This window comes from Dermochelys coriacea, chromosome 23, assembly GCF_009764565.3.
Source record: "Dermochelys coriacea isolate rDerCor1 chromosome 23, rDerCor1.pri.v4, whole genome shotgun sequence".
NCBI classification, from domain to species: Eukaryota; Metazoa; Chordata; order Testudines; family Dermochelyidae; genus Dermochelys; species Dermochelys coriacea.
This window is the reverse complement of record NC_050090.1, coordinates 998,599-1,010,988: the sequence shown is the minus strand read 5'-3', so window position 1 is coordinate 1,010,988 and position 12,390 is coordinate 998,599. Positions and strand designations below refer to the sequence as shown.

At 59.2% G+C, this 12,390-nt stretch overlaps 1 protein-coding gene across 1 annotated transcript in view; it reads left to right on the top strand.

The window, feature by feature from the left end:
• The window catches only part of SPTBN4 (spectrin beta, non-erythrocytic 4), a 65,486-nt gene that overhangs the window by 27,427 nt on the left and 25,669 nt on the right, over positions 1-12,390 (top strand). The window contains exons 16-18 of the mRNA XM_038382103.2: positions 2,495-3,251; positions 6,140-6,342; positions 9,000-9,090. Coding sequence (XP_038238031.1) covers positions 2,495-3,251; positions 6,140-6,342; positions 9,000-9,090 — 1,051 coding nt within the window. The remainder of the gene's footprint in view (positions 1-2,494; positions 3,252-6,139; positions 6,343-8,999; positions 9,091-12,390) is intronic.

Here is a 12,390-nt window from a genome sequence, read left to right as displayed (position 1 = left end):
TTCAGCCGTGAGTGTTTACACTTTATTTCATCAGGACAGGCTGGGGCTGGAGGTTGATTCCATCATCCATCCATACCTCATTCCCACATCTAAACTATACTAATCAGATTACAGCAGGGTTTAACAAAAATGAAGTGAGCATTTTAAAATGGAGTTTGGGTTAGAACATGGACAAGTGTAAGGAATGGCAAACTGAGCAGAAGTTACAATGTTGAGGCAGAGCAAGTTTCAGTGATTTAAGCAGCAATTGGATTGAAAGTGAAACTCAATTAGCCAGTTCTTGAGGTACCTGGTTTTATGAATGAATGTAGTTTCATTCATAAAACTTTACTTATGAAGTTATATTAATAAAGTGAACAATTAAAAACAATTTCATTGATCAGTTCTACAGCGTGCGTCAGGGCCGTGTCTGTAACACACGGCTAATGGCCCTGCCTGTACCGGGAGATCGACGGGCACCTGGCCTGGGGGCTCGGGGCTCGTCCGCTCTGTTCACTGGGTAACCCGCTGCCCAGTTCCCTGGCCCAGAGATCACAGGGTCGGTGGGTAGGAGCCAGGAGTGTGCCAAGGGCCCGTGTGCAGCAGAGACAGGAACTGGGCTAGACCTGGGAGTGCCAGGCAGCTGAGACGGGGTCTGTCTGTCTGCCCGGGGACATGGTGCTGCTTTGAGGGAGTATTGAACACCTCCAGCCGCCCTCCCGCCTGCCCGCTCCTCCTTCCTGGCACACGGCTGTCTCCGGCCGGCACGGCTCCTTCTACATGGGACTCAACGGGACCATGTGTCTGGGTCCCAGCAGCATCGGGAACCGCTCTAACAGCTTTTCATGGGCCTCCCGAAGTGGGGCCTGCTTAGGGGTTCACACTGGCAGCTCTCGGGTCCCCGAGGCCGGGGGTAGGAGAGGAAATGCTGGCAGAACCACTGTGATCACGGGGCCCTTCCAGTGCTTCACCACCCTCCTAGTGAAATAGCGTTTCCTAATATCCAACCGAGGCCTCCCCCACTGCAACGTGGGACCATTGCTCCTTGGTGGCTTGGGCTCCATCGGGAGGCGTCTCCTGAGGGGGCCGATTGGCAGAAATTCCCAAGCACTGAGAGTGGTGCCCTGGGCACCCAGCATCCCTGGCATGTTGGCCCGTGGCCCCTCATGCTGGGTGCTGAACACGGAGGCTGCAGGAGTTGAGGTCGCTGGAAACGCAGAGCTGTGTCTCCTGCCGTTTGTCTGAGGCACGTGTAACAGTGCCCGCAGCCCCTGGCTGCCGTGTGGGGGTCCAGCTCTGGGCCTCAATGCCACAGCCCCTTTGTCTGGGCTAATGGCCCCGGTTTGGTACCACAGAGGTGACTTGTAAACCTCGCTCAGGACACAGTCGCTAGAGGGAGACAGAGCCGTGCCGTGGCATGGAACGCACACGCACCCCCCCACACCTCCCTTCCCACACCCCTTGTCCAGCAAATCTCGGTCCGGATCTGAAGCCTGCTGAGATCAAGCCACGGAGCAGAGCTGGGCGAACATTCCTCATTCCCAAACTGGGTTTTACATGAAAATTGGCTTTAAAAAATACCCCAAAACCCCCCAAAAACGTGGTTTTGTCCAAAATTGTCTGTTTCAATGAAAAATGTTCTTGGAAAATGACTAAAGCAGTCAATTTTTGCCCGTTTTTATCAGCATTTGTTAACTGCCTCCATCCTGTTCACTCTGGCTTGGCATTTGACAATGACAATGCACATTTACCAGCTTCCTGTCTACGGCCCCACCTCAGCTGTATCCGACAACCTGCCCGTCGGCCTGGGCACTCCTGGGAGGCAGGCAGTTCTATTACCGTGGCACAGCTGGGAAACTGAGGCACAGCACAACGCAGGCCACTACACGTTTACATCGGTGTGACGAGCTCACTAGGGGGTGTAGGAAATCCACCCCCTTGAGCCAGGTGGTTATGCCAACCGAAGCTCCGGGCTGGCCAGCACCGTGTAGCTGGAAGGGCTTCTCCCACGACCCAGCTTCTCTCTCGGGTAGGTGGATTAGCTCCACACCACGGCAAGACAGCCCAGCTCCTCGGACCAATGGGAGCAAAGTGTCAAAACACTCTGAGCATCTGGGCCCCAGGGCGCCTGGAGCCGAGCAGGGAATTGCCCCGGGGTCTCCAAGGTCCCAGACGAGAGCCCTCACCACTGGGCCGTCCTCCTTCCCCAGCCAGCTGCATCTCTGCCTGCCCCCAGCACGCAAAGCTAGTGGGTCAGGTTGGAAAAAGTCAGGAGATTGGTTTGCATATCATGGGATGTATTGTTTTTAGATGAATTCCTGTTGGTTTCGTTTGCTGCTTGGTGTTTTTAGCCTTTCCCAGCTTTTCTCCACAGCCACAGGGGTTGAACCGGCCTTGGCTCCGGGGGGGTTGTTTGGAAGGCAAGCCGAGCATCTCCGGCGTTCGGGGAAGGGCCTGTGCCACGTGGCCGTGCCCGAGCCGCTGATGGGCTTCTCTCTGTGTCTGGCAAGCCCAGGTGGAACCGGGTGGTGGAACTGGTGGAGCAGAGGAAGGACCATCTCAGCTCCGTCCTGAGGATCCAGAACTACCTGCTGGAGTGCACTGAGATCAAGGCGCAGATCCGAGAGAAGCGCCGCGCCGTGGAGGCCAGCCAGTGCAGCACCGGCGACCTGGGTGGCGTCCTGGCCTTGCAGCGCAAGCTCTCCACCATGGAGGCTGCCCTGGTGGTGCTGGAACCCAAGCTCCTCGAGCTGCAGCAGGAGGGGGAAGCCTTGGCCACCACCCACCCGGCCCATGCGCTGGCCGTCCTGCTGCACTTCGAGGAGATCAGTGAGGAGTGGGAGGCCTTGAAGAGCACCCTGCAGGGCTGCGAGGACTCGCTCTCCGTGGCCAGCCGGCTGCAGCAGTTCATCCAGGACCTGGACAACTTCCTGACCTGGCTGGTGAAGACTCAGGCAGCCGTGGCCTCGGAAGAACTTCCCAGCAACCTGGCGGGGGCGGAGCGGCTGCTGAGCCAGCACGTGGCCCTCAAGGAGGAGATTGACCGCTACGAGGAGGACTATACCATGATCCAGGAGGCCAGCGACGTGCTGGCCCTGGAAGAGGCTGACGTCCCCTGCCTCTCGCTCCAGCAGTGGCTGCAGAAGCTGGACGTGGGCTGGAACAAGCTGCTGCAGATGTGGGAGAGCCGGCGGGTGGCGCTGGTCCAGGCCCACGTCTTCCACCTTTTCCTGAGGGACGTGCAGCAGGCTGAGGCGTGTCTGTACAACCAGGTAACGGGGCGGGGCTGCTTGGCAGGGTACGTTGCCGCGTGGCATTGCAGGGTTATGCAAATCACCGATGGCTAATGCATTGCTAGTGCCAAGGACGAATTGCTAGTTATATCTGTGAACGATTAATGGTTATTTGTTAATTATCAATGGCTTGTTATTAATTGAGATGATTGGCCAATTATTGCTAAATCCTGCAAGGTTATTAATATTTGGTAATTATTTGCTACATATTAATTGCCATTGGCTAAGAATTATTTGGCAGTTATTGCAGTTAGCTAAGTTACTTATTGAGCTTTACTATTAATCAGTATTAAGTATTTGCTAATTATTAATTGATATCTCTTTGGCTAGTTATTACCACATAGCAGTTGCTCATGTATTGTCTTTGCTAACTATTCGTATCTGTTAAGAATTAATTGCTAATTATTGATTTTTGGTAATTGGCTATTTCTAAATATTAATTGTTAATTTATTGATCTTTGCTAACTATTTGGTATCTAAGTATTCATTGCTAATAATTAAATGGTATTTGATAATTATTGGATTTTGCCATGTATTAACTGCTAATAATTTTTGATATTTGATAATTATTAATTGGTATATGCTAGATATTGCTCACTATTCATTAGCATTTGGTAATTAGCAATAAATTTATTAGCAAATTATCAAATACCAATGAGTAATTAATACTTAACAAATAGCACTAGCTAGCAAATGGCATTACATAGAAAACAATACTTATCAAACTGCTAGGTTTCAGAGTAGCAGCCGTGTTAGTCTGTATTCGCAAAAAGAAAAGGAGTACTTGTGGCACCTTAGAGACTAACAAATTTATTAGAGCATAAGCTTTCGTGAGCTACAGCTCACTTCATCCAATGCATTTGGTGGAAAATACAGTGGGGAGATTTATACACACACACACAGAGAACATGAAACAATGGGTTTATCATACACACTGTAAGGAGAGTGATCACTTAAGATGAGTCATCACCAGCAGCAGGGGGGGAGGGAGGCTTATGCTCAAATAAATTTGTTAGTCTCTAAGGTATCAAACTGCTAGTTATTCCTATATAAGAATTGCTAATTCATTGCTGGTTACTCCTGATTCATTTGTATTTGGTGTCTGTTACGGATGAGTTGCTCCCCGGGTTCCCAGGTGGGCTCTAAAGCCCGATTATGCGCACCCCGGCGCCGGTGAAAGGCCGGAAGCTGCATTAGCTGGGTTTGAGTGGATGATTTGTTGGCCGGTTGTTGAGCTGGGACACGGATCATCAAACCGGCCCGTGAGTGCACGAAATCTGAGCAGGGTGGGCTCCTGCCCCAAGGGCCCTGTTCCCAGCCACTCCCCACCACCCCCTTTCTGCCCAGCCCAGCGTATCCAGGACAGCAGGAAATGGAGTCCCAGGCTCTGTGGGGGGATTGGGAATAAACGCTGTCTAAGATGGGGGCTCAACGCTGTCAGAGGAGCAACCGGCAGCCCAGAAACTGGGGAGTCAGAGCCTGTAGTGAGGACCCAGTTCAGGAAAACACTTGTGAGTTCTGGTGAGTATTATGGGAGCACCCAGAGGCTACAACCGAGATTAGGGCCCCGTTGCGCCAGGCACTGCCTTGACCCCGGCCAAAATCAGGGCCACGTCACGCCAGGCGCTGCCCAGACTCTAGCCAAGATTGGGGCCCCATTGAACCCAGCGCTGCCCAGACCCCGGCCGAGATCAGGGTCCCGTCTTGCCGGGCACTGCCCAGACAGAGTGAGAGACCTGTGTTGTCCTAAAGAGCTTCCAGTCTAAATAGGCCAGGAGTGGGAGGGGAAACTGATGCCCAGAGCGGGAAAGGACTTGCCCAAGGTCAGCCAGCAGGTCAGTGGCGGAGCTGAGCACAGAACCCAGGTCTCCTGACTCCCCTGAAAGAAGCTGCACAACTCTGAGCCTGTGAGCAACCATTGATGGCCAGGGGGCTGCGTAAGGGCTCTATGTGTCCTGCATCCCCCAGCCGTCAGCGGCTCCCAGCCTCCTAGGAGCGGGGGGGAAGAGGAGGCCCTAGCTGGAGCCAGTCGGGAGCAGTTATGTCAGTGCCCCGTGCCCTCACCTGCCGCTCCAGGTGTCGCTCCGGGCAGGCCAGGCAGACAGCTACTGGGAGGAAGCTCTGCTCCGGGGTGGCCAGCAGAGGTTGCAGGGCCGGCTCCAACAGAGCTGGCTGCAGACAAGGCCAGGGGGATCCCTGCGGAGAGGGAGATGCTCTTCTGAGGCTGAGGGCATCAGCTGGGATCTAGGCTCGGGGACCCCCACGGGTCCCTGTGGGTTCCCCGTCTCTGGCCCCCATGCGGAGCCCAGCACGAGGGGCTTGACCCAAAGCCCACAGGTTTGGAGCCAGGCCCGAGCCGGGGGAGTGGCTCTGCTCCTCCGCTCAGGCTGGCAACGTGGGAGCTGGCATTTGGTGCAGCCTGCATCCAACTGACGCCAACGCAGAGCGACGGCTGCCAGGCACCTCTGAGCGCAGCTGCCTGGCAGTGGGGCTGCTGTGCGCATGGCCCCAGACGCGGCAGAGAAGGAAAGACAGGGAGGGATTTTCTATCCCTGGCTCGGGTAGTGGGTGGGGGCAAGTGGTTAGAGCAGGGGGCTGGGAGCTAGGACTCCTGGATTCTACCTCCAGCTCTGGAAGGGGAGTGGGATCTAGTGGTTATACCGGGGAGAGGGGGATGCTGGGCACCAGGACTCTCTTCCCAGCTTTATCCCATGACCTGCTGGGTGATCCCAGACATGTGGCTTCCCCCTCCGTGCCTCAGTTTTCCCCCACCACAGGGGGCCGGTGGGGGGAGTGTGTGGTCAGGGGGAGGTTTGCAGGCTGCCCAAGCGCTGAGTGTTAACCCCTGCCTTCCTGCTCCCCCCCAGGAGTCCACCCTGGCCCACGCGGAGCTCCCCAACACAGTGGAGGCGGTGGAGAAGGCCATCAAGAAGCACAAGGATTTCGTAACCACCATGGAGCTGAGCATGCCGAAGACAACGCTGGCCCTGCAGGCCGGGGAGAGCCTGGTGCAACAGGGCAGCCCCTACAGCGAGCGTGCCCAGGAGGAGATGGCAGCGCTCAGAGCCAAGTAGGCCCCACGCAGCGCCTGGCACATGCCCCTTCCCAGCCCGAGCCACCTGGCTGTCCCCTCCAGCTGGGCCACAACTTCCCCCGGGGGGCTGCTTCTGGGGGATTGCCCCCCCGGGCCAAGTGCTGCTTAGCCCCCCTGTGCCCCGCCGGCCCCAGGCGCTGGTCAGCCCCTGTCCCACCCACGCACCAGAGACCCAGGTTCAGTCCACCACAGGCTCCGCCGTGATCTCTCACAAGCTCCCTGAGAGGTTCAGGACCAGACCCCCTCGAAATTGGTGGGGGGTCAGGTACGAACGCCCCTGTGCCCGGGTCTCTCAGTGTCCCCCGGGCAATGGGCAGAACAGTGCTGCCTGGGTGCAGGGAGGAGACGTCCCTTCGGGACTGGGAGGCACCCAGAGGCTGCAGTGATGGGGGTACAGATGCCTCGGTGGATCCAGGAGCCGGTTTCTGCGTGTGTGGGGTGCTGGGGAACCCTGACGTCCGAGATGAAAGGCCCTAGGCTCCAGAGGGCAGTAATTTGGGGAGAGGGTGAACTGAACCCCACAACAGAGCCAGTGAAGTGCTTCTCTCCCCTCCGTGCGGTGGGTTGGGTCGGCAGCTGCCACCCCCACATCTCCGTTCCCCTTGACGTCTCCAGGCCAGGGGTCCCTCCTGCTAATCTCCTTCCACCCTTGATTACAGTGGAATCATCAGGATATTTATCCACGCCCACCGGCTAGAGCCGCTTTTGTGGGGTGGGTTTTTAACGAATAACGGGGCACGGGGTTAATTGAATCCTTTGCCTTGGTCTGGGCATCGGTCGTCTGCTCAGTCCAGCCGAGTTCGCTGCCCGCCTCTGCCCCGTCTCATGGGCCGTCCCGAACCTCCTGTATCGGCTGTCAGGAGAGGCTTAAAAACCAGGCCATTCGGCTTCGTTTGCTGGAATTACACCCTAAGAGAGTATGTGGCGAGGCTTGTGCCCCTCGATTGAGGGCCTTCCCTGGCCAAAGCGAGTGCGTGTGGATCCCGCTTGGAATTTGGGGCCCAGTCGGTAGCCACTGGCTGGGGGTCAGGAGACCTGGCTCTGCCCAGGCACCGGCTGACGAGGGAGCTCTCGACCGCACTCGGTCGCTCAGTTTGCCCAGCTGTTAAATGGGGTCATACGCCCACCCTGCTTTGTATGGTGGCTTGGAGATCCCAGTGGTGGGCGCTGGGTACGAGCTGGGGCTGGTTGTTCTGTCTCTCGTGCTGTTGGGCTGGGTACAGCGGCCTGGCTTGGGTGATTGTGGTCCTGGCAGCGGTGGCTGTGGGAACAAGGCGACGCTGGCAGGCCCGGGGCCCGGGGATTCTGTTCCTAATGCTTTCGATTGGTCTGGTCCATGCTAAGGCAGCTCAGAGGGTCCCCAGTCCTGAAGCAGGATCCCCGTGCCAGGTGCTGCACAGACAGGTCAGAGCCTGCTCGGACGATTGTGGGTAATTCTCCAGAATCCTCGCCGGGTGCTTTGCCCCGTTTCTTCCGCCCTGCAGGAGGGCCAAGCCTGCCAGGGCCTGGAAGCTTCCTTCTTCAGGGCCTCCCATCCAGCGGCCTCTCCCTATGTCCCTGGGGCAGGCGGGGAGCTTGGGTATGCCCCCCCGAAGTGTCTGGAGATAGCACAGCCAGAGCTGAAGCAGCTCTGGGGAAAGGCCCCGGGACTCCTGGCAAAGCCCTTCCCTGGAGATGTAGGACCCATCCCAGGCTCCACTCAGGACTGATCCGAGCCCCTCGGAGAGGGTGATTGGCTCACAGCTGAGCCGGATCCCATCCCCAGTCGATGCCCCACAGGGGGCATGCCCCTGGGGAGGCCACCCTCCCTCCCCAGCCTGTGGGTTCTGCCCAGCCCGGAGCAAACACCCACTCTGGAGTCCTGCTTGGCTCCTTGGCTGTGTCTGGCCGGAGGGTGGTGCCAGCTTGGTATGGCCCTGGCAAGCCCAGGGAGCCTCATGCCAGCCAGACAGTTCAGACTCCTGGTCAGGGTGAAACCCATGTGTGCTGAACTCCCAGTCAAGTCAGGGGAGGCTGGTGAGTAGGGCAGTGGGACTGGGAGTGGGGATGTGATGAAGTGGGACTGTTCTTAATGTTTCTCTGAATACTGTAGGGATGCCTCAGTTTCCCCTATGCATTTCTTAAGTCTCTAGGTGGTGGGATAAGGGGGTGTAATTGTTTCAGAGCATGGCCCGGGGACTCCATGACAGGGGGTCAGGACACCTGGATTATCTACCGCTTCTACCCCTCTTTGCCTCAGTTTTCCCATTGTCTGTTCAGACTGGGAGCTCTTTGGAGCAGGGACTGTCTCTTGTTTTGCCTATGCAGTGCCTGGCACCACGGGGCCCTGATCTCTGTCAGGGTCTGGGCAGTGCCAGGCACAATGGGGCCCTGATCTCAGCCAGGGTCTGTGCAGCGCCTGGCACAATGGGGCCCTGATCTCAGCCAGGGTCTGGGCCTTGATCTGGGTCTTTCGATGGTTCTGAAATGCAATGGTTCTGGAGACAGGAGCTATGAAGGGCAGGTCTCCTGCTGGGTGTTTCCACCTCTGCTCCTGGGATCCCTCCTGCTGGATGGCCCCGGCGAGGGGCTGAGCAGCGTTAACCACACGGTTCTGCCGCAGGGAACTGAGCCAGCACCTTTCGTTTCTGCAGGAGCCACCGGAACTTCCAGCTGGCCCAAGAGTGGATGCAGCAGCTGAACGATCACTTGGATCTGCAGCGTTTCTTGCAGAACTGTCACGAGGTACGGCCCCGGCCCCGTGCGGCGGTGACGTGACGTCCTGCAGCCGGCAGGCACCACACTCACGGCTTCCCGCCTGCTGCTGGCATTTCTGGTGGGGCTCTGTTCACATGGGCACTTGGCTTTCCCATGGGCCAGGGTGCGCCAAGGAGCCAGGCCGCCCTTTGGTGGGGCGAGCAGGGCACTGACCTCGGCAGGAACCCATTGGGTCGGCTATGCAGAGCAGCGTTCTGCACCGCTTCCTTTCCAAGCTCTGGGAAGGAGCAGGGGGTGCCCTGGCTCCAGAGGGGCCTGGCTTGGGATGCCTCAATGGGGCCTGGTTTTCAGAGGGGGGGCTCAGCACTGGCTGAAGTCAGAGGGACACATGGGGGGAGTTGGGGTCCTGGTCTCCAAACCTCTCCTCCCGAGCTGGACACTTGCATTGAGCGGGCTCAGCAAGCTGGCTTTGGGCTCCCTCATCCGGCCAGGGCACCAGCAGCCCCACAGCACCAGCTGGGCCTGGAGACGGGGCGAATGCTCCAGGTGTGCCGAGGCTGGCGGGAACGTCAGGGTGCGGAACCGGGGCAGGGGGCTGGGAATCCCCATCGGGAAATAGAGTCCAGCCAAGTCTCCCCGCCAGCTCTGCCCACAGCGCTGGCCTCGGGGGCATGGATAGAGCCTTCACTGGGCTGGGCTGCCTACATGGCAGCTCAGCCCCCGTTTGTCTCCTCATGGGTAGTGGAAACGGCTGAGATGGCCAATGCTCCCCGGCACCGCTGGGCCATGCAGGCTGTGGCTGGGGGATGCGCCCGGGCACTGTGGTGAGGGGTGCCAGAGGGCAGAGGGGCAGGATCGCTGAGGGGCTGGACACAGACCTAGCGAGGGGCTGCCTGGCAGCCAGCGGGGCGTACGTGGGGATGGGGGACGGATGATGCAGTCAGGCAGAAGGGGAGCCCCATGCATCCGAGAGCCGAATTCAGCCCCAGCCGCTGATTATTTCAATAGCGAAATGTATTCGGGCTCCTGCCTCATTTGCGTGGCAAGCCCTGCCCCCACCCAGCGCTGCCTCTAATTAGGGCAGCTGGTGCGTTTCCAGGCAGCGCGGGCGCTATGGTAATGAATTGTGCTGGGGGGAGAGGGACAGGCCCAGCGCATGGCGCTCCGCAATCTGCCCCCTTTCTCCAAGCTGGCTCTGGTGCTTGTGGGCAGTTCGGGGTCTGAGCCAGCCCTGGGCACAGCTGGGCATTGATGAGCAGCTGCGGTGCCCCCGACTTTCCTGCCGGGGCCCTTAGCTCAGGGCTGCCCACAGAGCACGTGAGTGTGGGTTGGGATGGAGGGGCACCAGCAGAGCTGAGGGGGGCCCAGGGCTGGGCTACCAGGGGCTGCGGGTGGGGTGTGAGGGGCATTGGCAGAGCTGGGGGGGAGCCCAGGGCTGGGCTACCAGGGGCTGCGGGTCGGGTCTGAGGGGCACTGGCAGAGCTGGGGGGGAGGCGGAAGGGGCAGGCTGGAATAACAATGGGGCTGTGGAGTGACTGGGCCAGGGCCCCAGCTAGTGTAAACCAGCGTAGCTGCATTAATATAAATAGAATTGGGCCAATTTACACCAGCTGAGAATCTGGCCCACTCTTGGCTCCAGGGCAAGGACTCGGGATTTGCCCCAGGGCTTTGTGGGCCAGCCCCTCCGTGGGTGTCAGCCAGTCAGGCGCCTGTGGTCCCAGTAGAGCGATGCTGATTTACACCAGCTGGGGGTTGGGCCCCGGGCCCTGCTGCATAGGTGGAGACGGGACACACACACCCCCCCGGCCCCTGCGCCAGGCGGCCCCGGCTCCCCCTTCCTGCGGCCAGCCCCACCCACCGGGGACAGGTCCCTCCCGCCTCCTGTCCGGTCCCGGTGCCGAGAACAGCTGGCAGGTGAGGCCTGCCATGATGGGAGGGTGACTGGGCCAGGTTTGAGTGTCACTGTGACCTCGTGTGCCAGGATTCGGCCCGGCTGCCCCCTCCCTGCCATGCAGGGGGCCGGGGCCCTGCGCTGCGGGCTTTGGGACGGGTCGGTGGATTGAAATGCAGGATGGGGCAGCAGGTATAACTAACCAGGGGGATTCTCCAGCCCTGCCCGTCTGGAAACGCTCAGAAAGCTGCTCTGGGCCCAGGAATGCTGGCTAGAGGATCCCAATGGGCTCTTCTGGCCTGGGAAGCTGTGAATCTGCGGGGCTGGCAGTGCCCTGACGCAGGCGGATCCAGCTGCAGTGACCCGGGTTCCAGTTAACCCGGTGCCCGTTGGAGGGGGGTGCGGCACAGGGTGCAGCTGCTGGGAGACTGGGCCCCGTAGAGCGTGGAGGGGGGCTGTCACTGGGACATGGGCCCCTGCAGCCTGGGATGCTGGACTCTGGGAAGGGGAGGAGGGTCTAGTGGTTAGAGCGGGAGGCTGGGAGCCAGGACACCTGGGTTCTGTCCCTGGCTCTGCCCCATCCTCCCTGTGTGGCTGGATCTCTCAGGGTCGGTAGCAGGAGAGGGGTGGGGTGTTTCGGGTCCATTTGTTTGGAAGACCTAGGGGAGCCATTGGCAGGGCCCAGAGAAGGTCACGGGCCGTCCCTCTCTGGGGGGTCGGTACTGGGGCACATCCGGAGCCTGACCCCCACCACAGCTCCTCGGGGCACCAAAGGGAGGTGAATCCAGATCCTGGTGTGTCCAGAATTGTCCCCATAGCTTCCCCTCTACCTGTCTGTCCCTCTGTCCGTCCCCACACCGCTTGTCTGTCCATCGCCACACGGACCCCTCTGTCTGTCCTCTGTCCACAGACCTACCACTTGTCCTTCCCCCTAGCTACCCTGTCTGTCTGTCCCTCTGTCCGTCCCCACACAGACCCCTCTGTCTGGCCTCTGTCCACAGACCTACCCCCGTCCTTCCCCATAGCTACCCTGTCTGTCTGTCCCCACACAGACCCCTCTGTCTGGCCTCTGTCCACAGACCTACCCCCTGTCCTTCCCCATAGCTACCCTGTCTGTCTGTCCCTCTGTCCATCGCCACACGGACCCCTCTGTCTGGCCTCTGTCCACAGACCTACCCCCGTCCTTCCCCATAGCTACCCTGTCTGTCTGTCCCCACACAGACCCCTCTGTCTGGCCTCTGTCCACAGACCTACCCCCTGTCCTTCCCCATAGCTACCCTGTCTGTCTGTCCCTCTGTCCGTCCCCACACAGACCCCGTCTGGCCTCTGTCCACAGACCTACCCCCTGTCCTTCCCCATAGCTACCCTGTCTGTCCCTCTGTCCGTCCCCACATGGACCCCTCTGTCTGGCCTCTGTCCACAGACCTACCCCCGTC